This window comes from Drosophila santomea, chromosome X (assembly GCF_016746245.2).
Source record: "Drosophila santomea strain STO CAGO 1482 chromosome X, Prin_Dsan_1.1, whole genome shotgun sequence".
Taxonomy (NCBI): Eukaryota; Metazoa; Arthropoda; class Insecta; order Diptera; family Drosophilidae; genus Drosophila; species Drosophila santomea.
In genome coordinates, this window is record NC_053021.2 from 18,198,327 (window position 1) to 18,222,837 (window position 24,511).

General features: G+C 42.2%; 1 protein-coding gene across 3 annotated transcripts in view; it reads right to left on the reverse strand.

Annotated features, from left to right (window-relative positions):
* The window catches only part of LOC120456465 (low-density lipoprotein receptor-related protein 2), a 141,902-nt gene that overhangs the window by 23,289 nt on the left and 94,102 nt on the right, over positions 1 to 24,511 (reverse strand). For all 3 annotated transcript variants that reach the window (XM_039643312.1, XM_039643311.1, XM_039643313.2), the window contains 2 exons: positions 865 to 1,020; positions 267 to 398 (listed from right to left, as the gene is read on the reverse strand). In XM_039643312.1, the coding sequence (XP_039499246.1) occupies positions 267 to 398; positions 865 to 1,020 (288 nt within the window). The remainder of the gene's footprint in view (positions 1 to 266; positions 399 to 864; positions 1,021 to 24,511) is intronic.

Here is a 24,511-nt window from a genome sequence, read left to right on the forward strand (position 1 = left end):
CATAATAAAATGTAAACATTTTGCTAAGCAAATTGTTATAGCACCACCCTTTTCTTGAAAGGATTCCTCTTAGGGACTTAGGATGAGGATGAGGATGAGGATGAGAGCTCCTAGCCAATATTTGTGAAGTCAACAAATTTACATTGCAAGTGAGAAAAGGCACGAAACCCATCGAATTGAATGGGGCTTTTCCACTTCCTGCTATTATTTAAATATATTCTACATTTGCATATATATGTATATATATATATATAAGTTATACTCACTGCACTGAGCCTCATCCGATTTATCCTCGCAATCCTCGATCATATCGCAGCGATAATGCGGAGGGATGCAGTAGGTCTTGTTGAACGTGTACTGCCCGCAATTCAGCTGCGGCGTTTCGCATTCCGGTGGAGCTGTGAAATTGGATTTAAAAATATTAAAAAAATATTACAAAATATATAAATAATAATATTTTAAAGTAAACTAAGCTTAAGTTTGTTAGCAAGTGTTAAGAAGTTGAGCTCAAAGGCTGACAGTTTCTGTTTAAAGTGCAGCGTGTTGCAAAGACTTATCTTGGCTTAAATTAAAAAGTATAGCTTGAGTGCATTTGCATTGAGTGCTCTCTACACATCAATCAGATCTTCAGTGAGCACGCGTTCAAATTAATTAATTCCGGAAATGCCAGCGCATAAAAGCTGGTTGGAAATTCGTTGGATTGAAGCATTTATCGAATCGCCACCGCAGAGCACTTGAATAATTCCTTGGTTTCGCACGGCCCACTTAATTACTGTCTATAATGTCATATATATATTTTAAATTTGATAACTTCCCCCTTCTCCCCCTCCACACTCTACATGTCAGCATGTTATTGGTACTTACGGCAGGACTGCATCTCATCCTCGCCATCGTCGCAGTCCTTTTGGTAATTGCAGACCCAGTGGTGCGAGATGCACTTGCCGTTGTTGCACCGGAACGAGTCCGTTGGACACTCCGCGTTGATGCCACTGCTGCCACCTGTGCTGGCCAAGCTGCCACCTGGAAATAGGGAAAGGAAGGAGGAAAATGCCGGTGAAAGCGGAAAATCAGTGAGGGCTCTTCTTGTCGCACTAATTGGCATGTGACTGCCGCTTTGTCGCTCGTCTTATCCGCAAGTCGTTGCGAAACTTTGCTAATAACCAATGCGGTGCCAATAAACAACTGCCAACTGGCCAATTAGCACTTGAAAACAATAATGCCACAAATTAGTTAAATGCTACAACGAGCTAGCATTTAGTTCTTACAATTTATGGTACACAAAATAATTTCCTTACTTAAGAAAACATGTCTTTAAAAAGTGTACAAATGTGAATGCTTGCCATATTTAAGTTGTTTTTTTTTTTTGTAATCCCATACTTATTTGAATTACAAATGCTTTCCTACTAATTAACAAGCTGAGAATGCACTTTTTTCGAGTGTTCCAAAATAAAAAAGAAGGGAGCTGGGCAAAAGGCAAAGGGAATTCTGGCTGCCGACAACAAAAGACTGTCATAAAATGGCAGCTGCAAGGATGCGCCTCAACTTTTGTGGCTGCCAAAGCCGCCGCGGCTAATGGCCTTGTCATACACACACACACACACACACTGGCACACGAGCACTAACACACACTTGCCAGCACAAGCACACACACACACACACACACACATGGAGGAAAAGTGCAGGAAAACTGGGAGGAAAAACTGCAACAGCAGAGGCCAAGGAAAACGGAGCAGGCAAGTCAGAACGCGACCGGAAATGCTTAGCTGGGATTTCTTCTCGACGGGGAAAATGGAGAAGGGAGCTGGGAGCTGGAAAACTGTGTGGAAAATGGCTAGAAAATGGGTGGTAAAATGGCGCATGGGGTCGACTGTTCAGTTTTTGGGGCCAGGGCGCTGACAATGTCATTTGTTTCCGGCTACGTGCACTCTGCACGTGCCCGACTTTTTGCGGCCAACTGAGAGAAAGTGGAGAACGGCGGCGTAAAGTTGCTCCACTGTTGCCCCCTCTTTTTGCGCGCTCTTTTTTCTCCCGGTGCACCTGCTACAACTGCAACTGCAACTTCCAATTCCGCATCGTCGTCGATGGTAGTTGAAACCGAACTTCAATTAAGCCCGATGCGAAGTGAAGTTAACCGAATTGGCGCAAACTAAAGCCAAGAATTGAAACTGAATGGAGTGTGGAGTGCAGAGCTGCAGAGTGGGAAATGCACAAGGAAGCTGTCAAATAACAATAGAAATCGAATAAAGAAAAAGGCTTTCAGGATAATGGGGAATCTAAAATAATTTCCAACTTTCGCCGAAGCTCTAGCACGGATTAAACCTGTAACCTGTAAACCAAATTCGATTTTACTTGCAGCCCTTAAAAAAAAGCGTAATTGTAATATATATTTTGACGATTTCATTTTCAGTTTTCTTGTGAAACATTTTCAATTAATGTGCCACAAACACGTTAGCCACTCAAACCACTGATGTTGCAAACCAAAGCGACGAAAACTCCGCCCACCTTTTGAAATGAACCCGAAAAGTTCATGTCTAATTATGCATCTAATTAGTGAGTGCATTCTCCGTTTGGCAATTCATGCCGAAATTATTTTTGCCGCTTCCGTGCCGCTTCCATAATAAGAGCCAAACCGCAGACGACAACCAGAGAGTTGAGCCCCCCTTTTTGCCCGCAGCCTCTGCTTTTTCCACCGCCATGTCATGCAATTCATTGCGAATTTAAGTACGCATGCCTTGCCACAGAATGAAAACGGAGTCATGTTTTATCACAGCGGATAATTCACATGCCCCTCCCCACCCCTCTCATAATTGTGCAAGCGAAATCCTTTCATTCATGCAATGTGTGGCACAAATAATGTTAATAGTCGAGCACATGCCCAGCAAAAGATTAGATCGACTGCAAAGTAATTGGGGAAAGAAGTTTACTCGATTTTAATTAGTAACATTTGCCTTTCTTAAATTGTGCTTTCCTCTAGTTAGCCTCCAGTTTTCCCAGCTTATTGCACCACTGTCCAAGGACTCGGCCCGCATCTGTGCTTAGAAACTTTTCCTACTTCGTTTGTTTGCCACTTTGTTGTGGAAGAAGCCGCTTGGAATAGTTTTTTGGCTGGCAGCGAAACTATTTTGGTGTCCAAGGTCCGAAAAAACGAGTGGCAACTGCCTTGCCTTTGATGTGCCCGCACCAAAGTTGTCCACGACTGGCGGATAATGACACCGGGGGAAAGTGTGGGGGGGGGGGGGATCCTTCCGGATATTCCGCCCCTCGATTTCCGCTGGCTGATCCGAGCCCCAAATCCAACTCCAACTCCAACTCTGGAATTTCCTGTCCTCGCAGCAACCGCGACAGCATCAAAATGCACGTTATTAAGTATTATGTTGCTGTTGCTGCTTCTATTTGTTTTTATTGTTATGGGCCATGTTATGGCCATGTCCTGCTCCACCTCCTCCTCCTCCTCCTCCTTGTCACCCGTCCCCGTCCCCGTGCCCTTCTCCCGATCCAATTTTCCTGCCCCAGCAGCATCAACGGTTTTAAGAGCTTACAAAATATTTTGTAATTTTGTCACGTCTCAACTTTGGCGACGTCACTTAAAATTACATTTAACAAAAAACAAAAAAATAGAAATGAAAATGAAAAGAACAAAACAAATAAAAAACAAAAAACAAAAGGGAACGGCCAGGAAATGATGTTTGCCTGCGATTTTCCCTTGCAGTTACTTTCCTGCGGGGTAAATCACAAATAGATGAACGTCGGAATAGATGGATGGATGGTTTGGTTAAGGCATTTCCCACGCGTCCCAAAAAAAATGTTAAATAGGAAATGGAAAAGGGAAAACACAGTTTAAAGTATGTCGAAAATCAAAGGGTTAATATACGGAAAATAATAATAACAAAAGACATTAACTCAACTTAAAGGCAACCAGCTTTCAGTTTTTAATCTCACAGAGAAGAGAATCTGAAATTGCACGATAAGTTGCTTATACGAGTATGGCAAGTGTTTTTCCTAAGCAATTTTTATTGAACTTTGAGTGGCTTAACACCGGTTTGTAATCTTCTTACTTCTTCTAATCTTCTTCGGACAGGAGAAAGCAATTGTGTTGCTCAATGAAAGGGGTTCATTTGCCCTGACAAAGTGTTCCTCTGCAGCCCATTTTCAATTTCCACACATCCCCAAAATCCAGCTTAGCACCAAACATCCAGTTTTAAAGTGAGTGTGGCACTACTACTCCTGCTCAGATTTCCTAAGGCTTGTGTTACTGCATTTCGCAAAAAATACTCGTAAGCATAAATCAATGTTTAGGTTGTGACAGAACAAAGAGGATTTGGGCCAAATCAAAATGGAAACACATACTTCCATTCTGAGTATGTCATGAATAGATAGTTCACAATTTTTCCGCGCCCTCTCACCCCATAAAATAGCCGATTTTACACGGAGAAATAGAAGTCTGCATTTATAACATGAATAAAGTATTAAGAACCTTTTTCTAACCATAAATTCAAGTGAGATATTCTCAAATACATATTTTTTTTTATTCCCCCAGTTAAAATGATCGATTTCGCTGGATGCATTCAGTGCCCATGACCATGGCTTTAGTGGGTTAAAACGGAGATGTTTCCAGACTGATGCCACCAAAAAGTGCATGCCGCATTTGGAAGCAGCCCTTTTGCCAGCCTTGCCATACATTTATTACCACGAATTTCCATTACTCACTTAAAGAGGGGGAAAATCGTTGGGGGGCGCTGGATCGGGGTATTATGGGGGCGTGGCCGCAAATATGGCAGTCAGACAAACGCGTTATGGGAACTGCCGAGCAGAGCTTTCCCGACTCTCTCGAAGATTCATCAATGAATTTATCAGTTTTTATAGGCAATTTATTATTTATTGATGGCTGTGCCACTGGCTAAAAGAGAACCCCTGGGAATGGAATGCCTGCTGGTGCAGAGGGGGCAGGGTGAGGGGCAGTGGGGGCGTTATGGATATGGATACTACACAGTTACCCAGTATATTCATCTCCAGTCGCACACAGCCGCAAAAACATAGCATACATTTGAGGGCCAGACAATAACTGGCAACAGCTTTTCAAACTCCAAACGATTCTTTCTCTCTCCCCTTTTTTTTTTTTTGGCACTCTTTTTCCCTTTTTTTTTGAGGGGAATTTGAGGGGGGAGGGGGCTTTTTGAATAATGGCTGGGGCATGTTGTAGGGGTTTAAGCCAGTTTGGTCATGTGGAGAGTGCATTTGGCAGTCATAAGGGAAGCGAAGCCAAAAAAAGCAGACGATTCCAAAGAGAATAATATATTTGTAGGAGATAAAATGAACTACCGACCTTTGAAATGCCCTTTAAAAATGATATAACAATTAACTAAAATAGAGCAGCGAATATATACCATAAACAATTGGGTGATATAGGTTTTATGACTTTTGTGAAATTCCGAAATCTAAATAGCATTGATTGCTAGTATACAAGGAACATCAGTTTGGAGTGCGCATTTTCCGCTTTAGCTAATATGCCGAGATGAGGCAACCGGAAAGGAAAACTCCAAAGAGCCGCAACATTCAGCCGGAAAATGGAAAAGGGCAAATGTAATGCGAAAGCGATGAAGCCGCGTCATAATGTCCGGCAAATTGTTGCGGGCATTTCGCATCGCATTGAGGCACGTCTCAGTTTACAGTGTTTGCCTTTGATTTCCCATTCAGGGTTTTAAAATTCCATCGCAGGGCGCACTCATTCAATCCAGAGGTGGTAGCTTTCAGTGGATCGATTGCGATATTTAACGAATATTTATTCATGCTAATGTCTCGCATAAGTAAATGTTAGCTCAATTAATGGTGCCTAAATTACATCTCAAATGATTGGTTTCTTCAACTATTCTCGGTTAGAGAATGCACTTAACTATTCAACGCAATGCAATTTTTATACATTTTTCAGACTGATGTCGCACCTGCTCGAGAGATATTAAAACCACCCACAGATTATCCCACCAGATTATCCCAAGTTGGCGCCCAACCAAATGTATCAGTATCGATGACCGCAGCCGCTTAACCCACTGTTGACCAGTAATGTGATTTCGTACGTGATTCGAAACGACAGCATGTGGATAAGCGAGGAGGCGGGAGGGCGTGGCAGGCTGTGATTAATTTGTAATTTTATTTCAATAATTAATAGCGCTGCAAAATGCGCACATAAAATGCATATTCCGGCATTAATTTATAAATAAATTCGTGACACTAAATCACATGACAAATTTTCCAGTATTAAATGTGATAAATTTGCAAATGCAACAGCGAAGTGGTAAACATAAACATAAAAATCAAAATAAATTTCAATGCATGTTTGTTGCACAAAAAATGAGCAAGTAAACGAATCAGCTTAATAATAATTTATATCCGTTTGAGGATCCGCGCAAATGGAAATAAATTAAATATTTATGCAACATAACCTGGCCAGCAAACAAAGGCCAAGGAGCAAAAGAAATTAAATAAATACAAATATGTACAAATACAAAAAGGCAAATAAATATTGCATTAAAAGTGCAAAACTGGAGGACAAGAACACACAAACAACGGAAAACGTGAAAATGGCAAAATGGGGCAGCAACCAAATGCAACTTGGCCAAACAAAATACAACAAACAGAGTGAAAGGCAAAAAAAAAAAAACAAAAAAATAAAATAAAATAAAATATGTGGGGGGAGGGGTGGTTTCAGCAGAGATGCCGTTAATTATGCCACCAAAGTGAGATCCTTTTTTTAACGAGTAAATTATTATACGCTGTCATGCAAATAGTTGCAATAAAAAAGGCAAAAACTCAGACACACAGGCGCCAGAGCATGGCCATAAAAGAAAAGGGCGTGCAGTTCGGTTGGGGGGGACGGACGAGGGGCAGGAGGGGCAGCTGGCATAATTGCATGCTCGCAGCCATCCCCCCACCCCCATCCCCCACCACAACACCATCGCCCACCCAAAAATCACACAGAAGAAAAAGAAAAAGCGTTTTCAAAGGGAATAACTCAGCAGATTGAAATTCTGAGTGGCCAAAAGTTGTTTACTTGAGTTTTAGGAGGTACTATGATTATATCAATTGAGATTTGCATTTAGGGAAGAAGTCGTAATACATTTTTATGTAAGGAGAAGATTAAAAAGACTCCACCCACAGGATCTATCTTTTAGAACCATGTCGTAATAAATATGCTTAGTATTAGTTGTCAATAAATATTTAAAAATATAAAACATGTATCATCGAATATAATTAAAAATTGTCAACGTTATGTCTAATGCAATAGTATTACTATGTCCTATTCCTTAAACATATAATTGTTTAGGCTGCCTGAAGGTAGCAGTACAATAATTTAATTCTACATGTATCCAAACTTTTTAATAAAAAAAAAAGATTTATAAGGTTTAGTGATTTAAAGCGGGGTAGGGCGTATAATTTTTAATTCTAATAGAAACTGCAGCTATTACTATTAATATAGTAAATTATATTTATATACTTTTTGTGCAATATTTTTTCCAGTGCACGCGACGCCCTGTCCTGGGACTCATTTGTATGCACACAGGCGGCCTATTATTTTTGGCGCTGACGTGGGCGACGACGTCAATGTCGACCCGCAGCGGCTGTGAAGGGTTAATGCGACCGCGGCAACAAGCCAATGGATGGATCCCGTGGATACTGCACCTCCCACCCTTACCACCTCCCCAACTGCCCACTTCTCCACCTGCGCACCTCTCCCCACCCCGCAGCACGCTCCCATGACGTGTGGCCCACCGATGCGGACGATGACGTTGACGTCGACGTCACAAACGCCAGGCAAAGTAAGCAGCGAGCGGTCGGCGAGGGGGAATTGAAAAGTTTCCACTCAATATGGCAATGCATAATTATTGATAAGCTTAATACGGAATTTATATGGAGAATATTTCAAATGCTTTGTATACTAAAGCAGCATGTTAAATAAATCAATCTAGATGTACATGTGTAGTTCATAACTTCATAAGCACCCCTCGCATCTGCAACTTCCAACTGCAGGTCAAAAACACAAACACACACACACACATGCACACACGAAAAGACGCAGACACACGCAATTTATATTTGATGACCTTACGCACATTCAATGAGCAAAACAAGAGCGAAAAGCACTTCAAAGGACTCTACTTGCAGGCGGGATTCGGCAGGATTCAGCAGGATTCTGGATGCAGCGCACCGTTTCCGGGAACACGACCAGTGGCGCACATATTAATAATAATCTCCGCGATCCGAAAAGCTGGCATAATTAATGGCATACAAACAAGCAGTACATAAATTTTGGAACCCTTAAAGCTGCAGGACAATGCAAGGACATTTAAATATGAAGCTGCACTTGCAGTTGCCATGGCAATGGGAATGCATAGTAAATCATGACCTACACTACTTAATATTTATATTAATATTCATTAATTGCAATAATAAGATCAACTTTAATACGTTTCGCATGTTAAATGGTGAAAGCAAAATAATTCCCAGTTCAAAATTGATTCATAGAATCTCTCTAACAATGGCGGCCTAATTTGCTTGTCAATTGTGATAATAAAGGGGAGAAGAAGAAAAGCCCATGGAGGCGGAAAAGTGGGCGGGAAAAGTCGGGTGAACGATATGTACGTGACATTGCAGCCAATCCGGGAAACTGGAAAACTGGGAAACTGAGAAACTAAGAGAAGTGACTCCATAAACACGTTGTGCAACCAAAAACACCAATAACCAAAGCGAGAAAAAACAACAAGCAAATTTAAACTCTGGCATAAACTGATAGGCAGTGCTCAGTGGAGGTGCTCACCTGGCTACTAAATAGCCAGAGCTAGGCCATCAAAGTGGCTATTATATATATTAAACAAAAATACAATTGTATATCTGCTCTGTATATTTTATGCATATTTTTGGTATGTGTTATTGTTTCACTTAATTAAATAATAACATTCTCGTTTAGCTTTTTTTTTTTTTTGCTGCAGCTGGCATCTCTGAGAGGAAGAAAAAGTGCATGTGGAAGAAGGGGAATTCGCGCTATGTGACACACGGGAGAAATTAATGCCTGCCAAAATGCGCGGCAGCCTGCTTTCTTTTTGCATGCCATCTCTTTCAGCGCCGCTCTACCTGTCTCTGTCTACGGCTCGGCACGTTCCCCAAACAAATAGAGCGAGAGGCTGGATGGGTGGAAAAGAGACAGGCAGTGGGAATAACGTGCTAACAGCAAAACAGCCAAGCAGCCAAACAAAAATGAAAAAAATCAAAGAAAACTTAGCTACTGAGATTTTCATGCAAACAAAAACAGGACAAAAAAAAAACAGAACTTTGCCACAACTTTAATGTGCGACGGAGAACAGAGAAAATGAACTGAGAGAGATGGCAGTACTAAGGTTGTCGTCTCATTCTTGAGTTGTTAAACTTTTAAACGTGTTTTCCGATGCGATTCATTAAATGAGGATAAGCTTTAGTGCTCCGGCGCTATGGGGCGTATACGTAATTTTTAGGGAATTTTCATTTCAAACTATCTGACCAGAGATTTGGATCTTATTTGAATAGTTTAAGCATATGTGTATTAAAAATTATCTCCTTTTCCCACTGCATATATTTCAGGCTAATATAATAGTCGAATGTAAGAGCATTCTTTAACACCAGCTGGTTTTGTACCCCTGACTGAGCTTTAAAATTGACACAAAAGGATTTTTCCACGCTCGGGTTTTCTTGCTTTTCTTCCTTTTTTCGTTTTCGTTTTCGTGTCGTTGTGGGGCTTTATTATGGCTTTCTTTCGCTTTGCCATCCACTGGCTGGCTGCCTTGTTGTTAGTGAAAATCCTTTTGTCCTGGCCCAAAGGACAATGGCATTGACTCGAATCGCAGCTGAATGCAACCTGGCATACAAAAATACAAAATGCAGAGGAGTTCGAGGAAATGCTGGAGTAACTTTAAGTGGCCATAAGCACGCCGCTCTGATCTTGATGTGGATAATGCTTAATGACCTTGAAAATAAGGGTCTGTTGTCATGTAATGGAGAACAAAAGTAATTGCAAATTGAGGGATTCTCTTTATGTGGCGAGGCAAATAAGGAAGGTCGAGGAACATAAAAAAAGAAAATCGAATTTCATGTGCTCTCCAAAGGGTCGTTATAATTTAAAAAGTTCGTTTAATCGCTTTTTAGATTCAATAAGAGCTTGTACTGTTTTTATAACATTAAAGGTACGCAAGAACCTCTTTACTTTGGATAATTTCTATACAACTGACTTTTTTTTTTTTTAATTTTCTCTCCCCCTTTTTCCGTTTTCCCGCTTTCCCGCTTTTCAACTGGCCATTTCCCTGCTGTGCAACATTTGTGTCGCATTAATTTGAATTTGAAGCGCGTTCAAAATGAAATCACGCGCACTGCGAACCAGAGGGCACGAAAAGTGGGCTGGCCGTCGGGGGGTTAAGAGGTTACAGTGGCGATGGGTTCAAGGGGTCAAGGGGTCAGCGGGTTAGGGGGCACTCGGTGTGACCAGCCCTGATGTTGTTTATGGTGGCAGGCGGCGCGAAATTAGCATTAGGCCAAACGATGCCAAACAATTTCGCCGGCGTTTTGTGCCGCACCCCCTCCCCCTCGCCGATGAAAAAAAACAATGGATAGTGGGGCCAGGGGTTAAGGGTTTCCCGAATCGCGTTGCATGCCAGCATTATTGGAAAATGCAATTCGGCTTTTAATTGCCAACGATTGATGGTCTAAAGGGAAAACTTTAAACTTTAAAGGAGAAAAACCCCCATACGGCATGGGTGTGGGTGGAAAACAGTGGTTAAGTGGGGGTGTCCCTCGGGTGTCGTTGGTCAATCGCAGCCAAATGTGAATGCGTTAACCCTTCACTACTTTGCCCATTACCTCTTTTAACCCGTCCGAGGTCCTTAGCCCCCCAGTCCTCAGTCCTCAGCTCTCCCAGTTCCCCAACGCCTTTCGCTGTTAATAATCGATGACTGCAGCAGTGTCGAAGGGCTAAGGCAGGGGGGAAGGGGGGGGTGGTGTCCGGGAAAGGGGGTCAACAATTGCCGGCAAGTGTCGCTGGCCGCACAGTCGTGGCCAGTGATTTAGGGTCAGCAGCGCACGACCAATGTTGGATTGCATTCGGCCACAAAACACCAATCTCCGAAACAAAAGTAGTTACACTTGGAGAAAGAATGTGACCTAAATAATACATATCTGCACACTAATTCGATTTGTGAATGTTTTTTTAAAGGTCTAAAATAGTACCATAGGCATGCAGCCTTTTAAAGCATACTTTTAGGCGGCCCTTATGAAATGTAGCGTATACGCCACGTTGCACGGAAACTTGAAGGAGAGTTACAAGGGGAATGGGGGATAGGGGTTGAATGCATAGCTGGTGGCTTTATGTGGGTGGCGGCAACTTGGCTTAGTAGTGCGGAAATATTAAATGCGCCACTTTGCCGCACCATGCATTATTTTTCACTTCCGCTAGTGGAAATGGCCGCCGATCAGTCATCGAGCTTTTGTCCTGCCCACCTGCCAAATGGCTGGCGAAGAGCCCACTCCTTCAAAGTCCTGTGACATAATGCTAAGCATTAATCGCGATGGAATGAGTGGTTTTGTGGTTGTGAGAAACTACAAGGAAACCTTTAAATTTGCATTTTAAGAAATTCGAAATCTGTAACCTATTAAGCATATTTCTCTATGCTAGAAATGGTTTTTGTGATATGTTGGCAGTTCACCTGACAGTCTTCTGATGGCTTTTGCAATGCCAATTGAATGGGATGTACTTTTAGTGCTTGAATTGTGTTTACCTGCAAAGAGAATAAACAAAATATATAAAATTATTAAGAATCTCAGCAATCTAATAATTAAAATGCATTAAAAACAGCCCAGTTGAGAACCCTTTATAGCTCAATATTTGTTTTTTATTTGCCATGAAATCTTTATGATAATGCCGCACCCTTGGTATGCAAATGGGAAAACCCAGCTTTTGGAGCTGGGAAAACCCTATGGCAACTCTTGGACGAATGTCAATTGCAGGCGATCCAAATAAACAAACGAGAATTAAATGGAAATAAAATGAAATGGCTCGCAGTGATGGTGGGTGAGGTGGAAAAAAGAATGCCTTAATTAAAAGCATATTATTCCCATGAATATTTTGTTGAGACCCCCGAAAACTGAAAACTGAAAACTGAAAACAGAAAACTGTAAGCTTAAAACCAACAGCAACAAACAGCAACATACCAAGAGAGAGAGAGAGAGAGAGTGAGGGGGAGAGGGGGGAAAAAGGATTTACAATCCTTTGGCCATTGTTTTCGGTTATGGCCATTGTGTTGCTCTGCTCTGCCGGTTGCAGATTTTGCCATCATAAAATATTCAAAACATTTAAGAAATTTTCTGTGACAATGGCAATCTCCTTCCCTTTAATCCTGGCCCATACCGACTAATCAAAAAAAGAGGATATAAAAGCTGAAAATAATAACAAAATTCCACTTAAATTGCGCTTTTAGTTTTCCACACACATACACATACACACACACACACACAGCCACTATTTCTTCTTCTTCTTGCTGGTTTTCCATCTTGATGCAGCGCCATCTTGTGGCCATTTGTAAAATGTCCCAAAACGAAACGAAATGAAAACGAAAATAAAATTGAAGGGCCAAGAAAAGCCGACAGCGGGGCAGGAAAAATGAATTGAATTATTTGATTGCCGGAGAAATGCTTCTTAAAATATTAATTGGAATATTTAAATGCAGAAAAGCGAAAAGAGGAAGCCCCGGACTTTCTCAAGTGCCGAAATGCTCTGGTCGAAAAGCGTTTTCAGTATGGCTTTTTCATTTGATAATTGATTGGAATAGTTAGTTGGAATCGTCATCGCTTTACCAAGTAAATATATTGAAAAGATGTAGCATGCATACAATACACAAATGTTTTTGGCTTGAAACTGGATAAATTTTATTGAAATGAATTGGCATGTAGCAAATGTCAATAATTTTTCTGCAAGTGATATTTTAATAAGCTATTGTACTTTTTGGTAATCAAATATTTCTTTAAATAAATGTTTTTCATCATTGATTTTCATTTGTTTACTCCACTGCAGTGTATTGATATTTACTGAGTTGTACAAACAAAATGCAAATGAACAAAGGAGTAAGAAAAGCAAAAGCATATAGCATTTTATTTTTTTTTTTTGAATTTTTCTGTATCCTTATCTATAAATATGCAAGACACACACACGAGCACAAGGGGAAAGTGGAAAGTGGAAAATCGGGAAAAGGGCTGGCGATTGCCCCGAGGCAGTTCATAAACTTTCGAGTAAATTGCAAACTTATGCACTTCGTCCGTCGCCTTTTACCCGAGTTTGTTTGCATGCAAATCGAGAGCGGTTTACCTTTACCTTTACCGTTGCCATTACCCTTACCCTTACCCTTACCCTTGCATTTTCCCGCTAACCGCTAAACGCTTTCCCTCCCAAATTTTCAGCCAAGTTTACTGACTAGCAGCCACTTTTCATGTGTCGCTCCGTTTGTCATGCAATGCTCCAGGCGTCTCCTTAGCCGCATTTCTCTATTTTCACTATTTTTACTATTTTTACTATTTCCTTTATTTTCACTATTTGCACTAGCTTTGGTATTTTCCCCAACTTTCCCACTCAACTATAGTCCAATGACAACCACCCTTTGTTGGCCATATACTATACTCGTATATATATGCTATATATGTCCCACGATTCGCATTTCCCCCTCTTATTTGACTGCATTTCAATGCATAACATCATAATATGGCAAACGATTCTATCTGAACACATGGGCAAAACTAAATGGAAACATTAGTTGGGGGAGGGGTTGGGGGTGTGGGAAATGCGCCCTGTTTTCCCAGGACTACTTTTGGGGTGCCCAAGGGGGGAGTGGAGTGGGCGATGGCCCCGTGCAATAAAAGTTAAGTTCCATTTGTGGCTTACTGCAGAATGCAGAATGCAATAACCAAACTCAAACTCGAGCCGACATTTTTATGCATATTTATGGCACGGTCATAATAGCACCAACAACAACAGCAACAACAACAACAACAACAACAGTACTCACAGCAGTAATGGTAAGTGGGTTAAGGTATGACAGTGCACCTCGTGGGTTAAGGCACTATGCTAAACGCTCTCTATATGTGATCGTAATCACTATGTAAAAGAAAACAGCTTCGTTTTGCGATTAAATCAGCTGGTTATGGAACCAAATAATATCCTATGTATATGATACTTAGTTAACATACTACCATATTATTTAAAATAGTATTTATATTTAACCAAAAGATCTTGGGCATTTTCCTCAGTGTACCCAATAATGGCTAGTGCGTTGCAACGGAATACTCTTAAATTTCACTGCCCAGTTCATGATAATGTCCCGATTTCTCCTGTTCTTGTTTTGCCTCAAACAAAACAATTTTTATTTTAAATGCAAAACTGAGGAAGAAAATCAGAGAGATGGGGAGAGAGGAGGGGAGGGGGAGCAAAAAGGGGCGGGAGACAGTGAAGTGGGTGTGGGCGGCAGAATTGAAGACAAAACAAGAGCAAAATGGAGCAAAGAGATCCTTGACACAGAATGCAATGAAAGTCGCGATTGTTGCTATTGCTGCTGGGGAATGAGTGGAGAAAGGCGAGGAGAAAGGCGTGGAGAAAGAAGGTGTGTGGGGGCGTGGCAGGGGTGGAAGGCAGCGGCGCGGGTCTGGAAACTTTCAGTTCGTGCTCTTTGCCTCTCGTTGCTTTCTAGTGTGAAGTGGAGGAAGTGAGCGACGGCAAATGAGTTTCTTGTTCCACACCCTGCACCTGTGGGCATTCAAGGGTATGCCCGGTTCGTCGCGGCAGGTACAGTAATTTAATTAAATAAATATAAAGCAAGCAACAACAGCTACGCAGGGTATTTCTGCTCTAAAAGTGCAAAAATAACAGTTTTAAACTGCTAAAAACCAATGCAAAAAATGTGAAAGAATGTAAGTAGCCAAATTTAGATCCAAATCGATTTAGAATTCAATTACGAGCTCAACGAGATATAACATTTCATTGTGGAGACTATTATTTCAAAGTATATTAACTAGAATCTCGTTTCTTCACGTTTTAACAAATGTCTGTGCTGCATTTTAATCAGCTCCCTTCCAATACGAGCATGTAAAGAACAGGTATTACGAGGTGCTTTCAAGTCTCGAGTTCTTGATTCTGTTGCAGTTGTTGTGGCAGTTGTTGTTGCAGTTGTTGTTGCAGTTGTTGTTGCAGTTGTTGTTGCAGTTGTTGGCATATGATGTCACACGCCAAACTACACGAGCAACAAAAACAGGAACACGGAGCTGCTGGCCAAGTTAATAGCAAGCGAACGCATTAAGCAGGAGCCGGGGGGTAAAAATTGAATTCAATTTTCTTGCATGGGAATGATGGGAAAGCGGCGGCAAAAATGTGAGAGGGGGGTGCGGGGGTGGGGCGTTTGGAAATTGCTTTTGCTGTTGTTGCTGCGCTATTAAATAGTGTTGGAAATAATACATTTCTGACACCCAACTCCGGATCGAGCTAAGGCAAAAGGCTTTTCAGGTCGCTAGGGGGGATTTTCCAGGGGGATTTTTCCTAGGTGGATTTTCCATACCACTCAAAACACCTGCCCCCCCTTTTCAGTTTGTCGAGGACCGGATGTCAGCGCATTTAGGGCGGTATTTATAAGACACGCCCCCTCCACGAAAGGGGAATGGAGCTGTATGGAAAAGCGCTAAAGAATTTAAAAATATTTCAAATAGTTTGATGCCTTGCAGCACTTTACATCCTCAGCGACAGCAAGCTAATTGGTTTATTTCATAAATTTAGAAAGCACCAACTTAGTTTCTTTAAAGACATTTAGTCCATTGCAAAATAAACTATATTAATGAATAAATTAAAATTAAACTCAGTTTCATTAAAGACACTTAGTCTATTGCAAAATAAACTATATTAATGAATAAATTAAAATTAAATTAAGTTCAGGAAGAATACATTAGTTGTACATTAGTTAGTTGCAAAATGCCCCTAATCCAGTGGCTCGTGTGACTCCGCCCACTCCGCCCACTCCGCCGGAACCCGAAAGCCAATTAACAGTCCGTGCCGTGACTATAAGTGCATGTTATGTTTTTGCCGCCTTCCGGTGTCTCCCACTCCACTCCACCACCCCCCACTCTTTTTTTTGGTTCATTGTAAGTGCAAAGTTTGCATTGTAAAAAATAATTGAAAATTCGCACAGGCCAAATGTGTGTGTGTGTGTGTGTGTGTGTGTATGTGCGTGTTGTGAAATTTCATTTAGCTTGAACCTTCATTTCATTTGTGCTCGCATTTGTCGGGAATTTTTAAGCGAGACTCTGGCCCTTTCACTTCGCCCGACTTTCCGCGAAAACCCCTCATCAAATGCCATATTAGAGGTGTGTGTGGGCAACGCTTGTGCACTCGTAAGCCCCCAGCTTTCTGGCCGCCCCTTTCTGCTGTGGGCGTGGCAACTGTTGTAAGGAGTCCAAGTGCAAACGCTTTGTTTTGCTGGCCGAGATTGTAGCGCGCTTTTGAAATATTTATGCATGCAAATTCAACCGAAAAGCACGGAAAACGAAAGCAACAAAATGAAATGAAAGCAAAAATGGCACAAAAACATCGTACAAGTGAGATAAAGACTACTGGAATATATGCAAAAGTTGGCGGAATTTCAAGATATCGCACGCTAATTTAAATTAAAGTGCTTCAGTAAAGAAAGAACTGAATAAAATTTAAGAAACTCTGAAGTTACAGTTTATAAAGAATAAAATATCACTCATACGCAGTGTTGGTTATATGTTTTAAACCCATTTAAATTGAATTAAATTAAAAGAAACTCACAAATAATCACATTTCATTGGAATAAATTAGAAATGTAAACAATTTAGGCCAATAAAATTTCAGATTTTCCAGCCAGCTAAATGCAAACAGTTTACCTGACGCTAAGTAACTGTCTCGTTTCATTTTCTTTTCGGCAAATGGCATACTCATTCGACTAATTTGCCATCAAAAGAACACACACACATACATATATAGATGGTTATAGCCGCAAAACACACATACACACACACACAAATACACGCCCACATAAATGGTTGTCCAACTCTGGTTCAATTTGGTTTTTGGGGGGGTTTTCAGGCAGCTTTCAACAAATCTTGCCAATCAATGGCTACGTGAGTGCCAATTACACACGCACACACAGAAACACCAGAACAGAGATACTCACACCTATGCACAGTAAGCACACTCACACACACACACGCCCACACAAACGCCTGCATTTAAATGTGTGCGTACTTAGATAGACAGAGTGACTAAGCATCTATCTGCATCTCCGTTGGATGATGATGGTAGTTGTGATTAGGCATTAGAGGTCCACACACTTACACTCCACCCACACACACACACACGCACACACACAGTGGCACACAGAATCCAATACACCGTAGGACACATAAATAAATTATGGAAATTAAACATGAAATTGTACAAAACCTCGACACGAATGCGACAGGCAAAAGGATCAGGCTGCCAAGCGAGGTTTGCGCCAGTGTGTGTAACGACACTGACAGAAATGAATAACAATAATAATAATAATAAACAAGAGGTCAGCTGCATGCCCACAAATGTATGCTATGATTTTTGAACCACCTCTTTTGGATTAGTCATTTTACAACGGCTGCTTCTTTTTGTTGGTTATAGCTACACATTCTTGTTTATGATAGTGTACAACAATATGAAGACCAACTTTTCGCTCAGTGGAGCGGCTTAAGGTGCTGTCTTTTGGAGAGCCTCTGATAAGGTTTGCAAATTGACGGAAGCAACACATTTGCAGCAAAGACAGCGGCACGGCGGATGGGCGGATGGGCGGATGGGGTGCTCTTGCGGAAGCTAAGGAAAATGCATGCAAAGCAGCTGCTTTTTCAGTCCGCCCCCCCCTCCCACAACTCCCCCCTAAGCACCCACTCATCTTCCATCTGCGCCCTATTCTGCCAGGGTCTTTTCTGAACTCAATCTCCTGGCAACTGCCAACAACTTTGTCAATGTGGCAGCACATCTGTGACCAGGAAAAGGCACAGGGCGTCTGTGGTGGTGGTGGGCGCAAGGGCGCAAGGGGACAGAGGGGGGAGGCGGTGTTTGGGAATAGGGGCGCTTGGGAAATTCCTCTTCCACTTTACCTGTGTCTGCTCTGAGTTTTGTCAACGTGTTGACAGCTATGATGATGATGATGATGATGATGATGGCGATGCTGATGATGTGTCCCTGCCTGCTGGAGATTCAAACAGCCCCTCCTGGTCAGCCCCTCCCCCCACGATCCCCTCCCTCTGCCACCACCCTTCGCTCTTCCACGCAGCATGTTAACAATGCACGACAAAAGCGCATTAGAGGCATATGTGTGCCTGTCTGTTGCCTAAGTAAGTAAGTAAGTGTGTGTGTGTGTGAGTGTGTGTGGTTGTGTGCGTGTGCGGGTGAGTGTAAATGTGCTTGAGGGGGGGGGGGGTGCGTGTATCTATGTGTTTGTGGCTGCCCACTGCTGGGGGTCACCAAACCGCCCAGCGCCGTGCCCCTTTTCGCCGCCCCCGAACTTCCGCCCACAGTTGTGGGCGTGGCCCGCTTGGTTGGCTGCATTCAGCATGTCGCAACGATTTGTTGCAAATTGTCACACACACATGGCTGGGGGGTGGGGAGGGAAGGGGTGGGGGGGGGGGTTTGGGGTATTGCCACCTCGGCTCTGTTGTTGCATTTAATTACGCGTGTCTGCGCGCCAAAGTTTACTTTGTCTCGCCATCACACACACAGAGAAAGCGAAAGAGACGGCCATAGGCGGTGCGACAGAGATGGCTCTGCAATGCACGTGCAACGTGCGGCCTGAAGTGTGTCTGTTTGACTTTATTAAACATGCCCCGACTGCACTGCCAGAAATACTGTGCCCCATGCAAAAGCCAAAGAAGTTCTCAGCTATTATTTTCATGTGGAATAAATGCTAAATTAAATGATATATGTTTATGGAATTTTCTGCGAGTGCACTCGGCTGGGATGCAATGTCCTGGCTCTAACCAAAGGCGAGTTCCACGCGCCGCCAGGAGCAGTGCCTTTGAGTGACAGCCTAGATTGGGCCTCGTCCTGTCCGGGGCACGTGCAATTGAATGAAATTGCCGGCACAACGGGCTCAGTGGTGCAAGGGTGCAAGGGTGCAAGGGTGCGGGTGGAGGGGGGGGGGGGAATGCTCGGCATTACTGCAACAATGCTGCTGGATGATGGTTAATGTGTTGCAAATCAAAATTAAACAAGACAGACGCAAGCGAGCGAGCGACCTGCCCAAATGGTGTGCAGTTAATTTAAAATGTCAGATTAATTAAATGCAAATAAATGTCAATCGTGGCCAGCCGGTGCCGAGTTGGTCAATTACAACCGGTAGCCCCCTTAACCCTTAACCCGCCCTGCCCATCTTAACCCACTGACAGTTGTAAATTAAATTTGGGGCGCGTGTTAAATGGGCCGTGAAATGTGTCAAAAAAGGCACCGTATGATGAATGCCGCTTTTGTCAGTTTGTCAGTTTATCAGTTCATTTTGCAATTAACGCGGCTCAATCCATCTCTATCTATCCATCTGCACATCTTGCTTCCCCTTTCGGGCATTCCTCATTAGAGTTGAAAGTATATTTTTGTTGCATAACTCAAGGCGTCGCAGCCGAAGCACTGAAATATGCAAAGCGTTTTGCATACTTTAAACAGCTTTCATACGCTTTTTTATTATTGCACATTGCCCCCCGGCGGGCTGTGGAAAACGGAAAAACGGAGGGAAAAACCTCAATTTACGACATATTTTTATCGAAATTATCGGCATAGATAAAGTCCTTGCCTCTCCTGGCAATAAATAATAATTTGCCGCATAAAATCTCATTTTGTGTAAACATTTTCGGGAAAAATACAAAAAAAAAAAAAACTACATAGCGAAAGTGTTTGGCATGCCAAGCGGAATGCCCCCAAGGGGGGCGGCAAGGTGAGGGGTGAGGTGGGCGTGCGGCAATGTCCCTGGAAAAGCGGAGGAAAACGCTTCAAAACAGGCCCCAAGCTGCAAAAAGTTTTCGGTTCACCTCAAAGAAGCCACAGGCAAGCGAAATACGCAACGAATGCGGGATTACCCTGCAATTTATTCCACCTTTGTTCATCATTTATTTAAAGCATTTTTGCATTATATATTTGTTTATTTACAAATTCCATTTTTTTTCTGATCGTTCGAACCTCCGTTTCAAATTTGCCCACTATTTTTTCGATAGAAGTATTATTTTGTGGCAAAGTAAAAGTATTTTTTTCGCCATCCAAACGAGGGTTCACTGTAGCCCATGGACATGGATATGGGGTATGCTGTGAGTTATGTCGAAACCAAAAACATTGGGCACACAAAAAAGGGACGGGGCAAATCTTTGGCCACAAAAAATAGGTCGGAAAACTGCTGGAATGCCAAGTGAAGGCAATGCCAAAGCCGAAACCAGAGTTGGGAATACTTTTAGGCGTTTGCAAAAACTGCACAACATCCATCAGAGGGGGGAGCAAAGGGGGGTTGGTAAGGAAAGCCTCCCCCCAAAAAATTTCAGCTCCCCTTGCGCGGCGTGGAAATGGGAATGTCGCGGTCTGGCGAAGTGGTCAAAAGTTGTTCGTTGGGATGCGTCATAAAAGCGGTGCACCCCTTTAACCCTTGCCCGCAAAAGGAAAGGAAAATTTTAAAATAAAAACACGAGCTCCAAGAGGGGGGAAATGGTGGGGGGGGGGGGGTGCTCCTGGATTTATGGTCATGTGGATTGCTTAAAACGCCCAACACTGACCATGGCCATCAAGTGGAGACGACTGTGCGACCAACAAAAATATGTTGTGAAATATTTTACAATTTTTTATTGCACCCCTTCCAACGAACAGCCGGCGGCCTAGGGTATTCGCCGGGTATGATCCGTTCGCATATGGCTTATGCAATAGTTGTTGCGCTTGAGTAAGCAAAAAGTTGCAATTTACACTATTTTTATGTGGCAAACATGGTAACATACATTCCATTTTTCAGGTAATAAAATATGAAGTCTTCTTCGTTTACAAAAAAAATTATGTAAATTAATCTATGTTTTCATAGGTCTGAAGTTGTTAACAATCAAACAAACGATTAAACACTTAAATTAATGGTAAGTCTGGGTATTTCACTATCGTTTCTCAGCTCGTTGCTACATGGCAATTTAAAGTTCTTTTTTATAAAGTTAATGGCCGTTTCCTGTGCTATTTTTTCCGATGCAGGGATATTTTCGTGTCTTCTCCCCGTGGAGCTTGTGTGTGTGTGTGTGTGTAATTTTTATGCAGCAACGCGCCAGTTTTAATAGCAAAGGGGCCAGGGATCGAGGGTCAGGGGTCAGGGGTCAAAGGGCGGAGAAAGGGCTGTGAAATGATTCGTTTTGGCCACTCGGGGCAATTGAAATGAATGTTTGCCGTGTTAAAGGCTGTGATTTCGCCTTGTTTTTCCATTTTTGAAGCGAACTTACCCCCCACTCTTCGCCACCCAAAACCAACCGCCCCTCCTTTAAGCCCCCCTCCCCCCCTCCCAGCGAAGAGGGAATCAGAGAGTTTCGTAATTAACAGAAACGAGGGTAAAGGGGGGTAAAAGGGGGCGGTGTTGGCTGGTTTTGGTTCGTAAGCCTGACAAATGGCTTATTTAGGCGAAAGGCAAGGATATTTTCCCAGGCACTCCACTATTTCCACCTGTACCAATTTCCTCGCTCGCCCGCTTTTACGCCGGCCATCAAAAATCCCAAATCTCCCGGAAAATGGAAGGCCCGAAAGTTTCCTAATCAAGTTGGTTCAATGAACCACGTGCGATTCATAAAATAAAAACGGCAAATAAACCGCGACGTCGGCGCTGCTGCATGGAGCCAAAAATTGAAATAAACATAAGTACACACAAAGCCCAGGGTGAAAAAGGGGTAGACATACAGTGGACTTTGAGCCACAAAAGCCCCCCCCCCCCCAAAAACCATAAATTCAATTGGAAAATTTACTGTCAAGGGAGCGGCAGGCAAAAGGATGTCGGGGGAGTCCTGTTGATGAACACAAAATGGTTCGTTCCACGCTCGACGCTTGTCAATAATGTCAATCTATCGGTGTTATTGCTGCTGCTGTTGCAACGTCGCTGCGGGTCATAAAAAATTTGACATTTCAAATGCGACACTAACAACGCCAGCAGCAGCCACAAAAACACTAAATAAAAATTGATACAGTCACAAAACACAAGTTACATTTGATAAAAATACCAGCGACATCAATAACAAAATCGTGTAAAAACGTGGAATTTTGAAAGTGTTTTAGAGCGCAAAAAGGTCATACAAAAATAGCTATTTTAGTATAGGATAGGATATTTAGGTTAGTTCAAAATATAAACTAATAAATTCTTTTGTAGGTAAAATATTATTTGAAATAATTTTTATTTTACAGAATGTTTTGAATTTGGGTGTTCGATAATGCAAATATCTTCTTAATTTTGTACAGCAGTAAACGAAATCGAAAATATTTTAATTCCTTTTAGCTGGATTCTCAATATTTTATTTTCCCCTTTTTTTGGCTTAAAGCTTAAGCCCTTTTGGACGAATGGGATTTAAACTAGTGTCGACTGTTCGTCTGCCGACGAGCATAAAATGTCCCCAAAATGTTGCTCAATAAATTTTTTTGAAAAAAAGAGCGCTTACCATTGTGTCCCGTTACTCATATTGCTGCGTTTCCCATTTTTTGTGTTTTTTTTTCTTTTTTTGGTACCCAAAATTTACTGCACAGACTTCAAACTGGCCAACTGTCAGCTATAAAAGCTTCCACTTTGCTGCCTTTGTTGCTGTTGTTGCTGTTGTTATTGTTGTTGCTTTGCAGCAGTGGTCATCAGAGGGGGGAGCGGGGAAGGGGGGAAGAGGGGGGCGTTGATTGAGGGGGTGAATGTTTTAGCATGTTCTCCAAAGGGGGAAACGAAGAGATGTTGAATGGTTTGTCTAAATCGAACTTTGTTTTCGGGAGGGTCAACTTTTATTTGTGTATCTCTTTTTTTTTTTTTGTTGCTCCTGGAAACACAGATTTGGGACAAACATATGTATATGTATTGTTTTTGGTGTGTGCTTTAAGTTGCCATTTAGTAGTTTTTTGTTGAGGGGCTTAATTTCCATAACATTTTGCTTGCAAGGAAAGTGGAGATAAAAAATTAATAAAAATACAATTCAAGGTGCGAATGGCGAACAAAAGGTTCTTTTGTGTGCGTCGCTCCTTTTCGTCCTTTCTCCGTTTCCGCTGCTCTCCTTCTCCGCCACTCTCTCCTCTGCTCTGTTTTTTCTGTCTGTCTGTGTGTGCGTCTGTGTCTGTGTGTGTTTCTGTGTCTGTGTGTGCGTCTGTGTCTGTGTGTGTTTCTGTGTCTGTGTGTGCGTCTGTGTCTGTGTGTGCAATAACAATCCGACAGTTGACATGAGCGTGACATTGCATGGTAGCATCAACGCCATCATCACATGCAATCAACGGAAGGGCCGAGCAAGGGCAGGGGCAGGGGTGTGGGAGGGGGCGGTGGCGGGTGCGGGGGAGTTGGGGCCTAGGGGGCGGGGCCACATGGCCAATGTCAGAAAGAGTCCTCGCTCGAGCGGCTTACAAAAGAGCCCAAAAAACAAAAAAGCGAAGAATGCAAGTGCAAGCAGTTAAGACAGCTACAAGAACGAATCATTTAAATGACGTAGGCAAAAGAACTTTAAATATGTGGTGATACTATAAACAGATGGAATACTTTTACTAGTAAATTGTATCTATACAATATTTCAAATAAAGTTAGAATTATATAAAGAGTGAAATGCTTAAAATGTGGCTTTCCTATTAAGAGATTTTATGGTAAAATGTGTTTTTTTGTTTAAATAAATTTTTGAATTTATTATGAATTTTACTGTTTGAATAGAATCATAACAACCCGTTCATTACAGGGTATTTTGAAACATCGAAAATGCCCGAAGCAACAAGAAGCAAACTGAATTTTCCACAAAAGGACACGAGCCGAAACAGTAAACACTTTTCCTTGGGCTTAGGTCCAGGTATCCTTCTCTCTCTCCCTCTCTTCCTCTCTCCCTCTCTCTCTCTCTTTCTTTCATGCTCTCCCTCTCTTTCTGTCTCTGCTATTTCACTTTATATCCCCACTTAACCCCCGCTTCTCATCATCATATGGCGGCCCACTTTTCCGGCCATTTCGACTGGCAGTTGTCATTACTCATACGCACCGTGGTACTCCAAGTGGCAGCACGGCGGCAACAATAACAAATCGCTTTAACAGGCTCGAAAATTGTTTTTCGCCACCTACGGCTCCTTGATAATTCCTCTTTACTCCAGCGGGAAAATGTCCCGAGAGGTTCGAACAATTTGCAACTTTTCGTCTGACTGCTAAATTTATTTTATGGTAAATCTTATTACTCAATATATATCAAACTTGGAAGTAGAGGAGTTTCTATTTAATTTTAA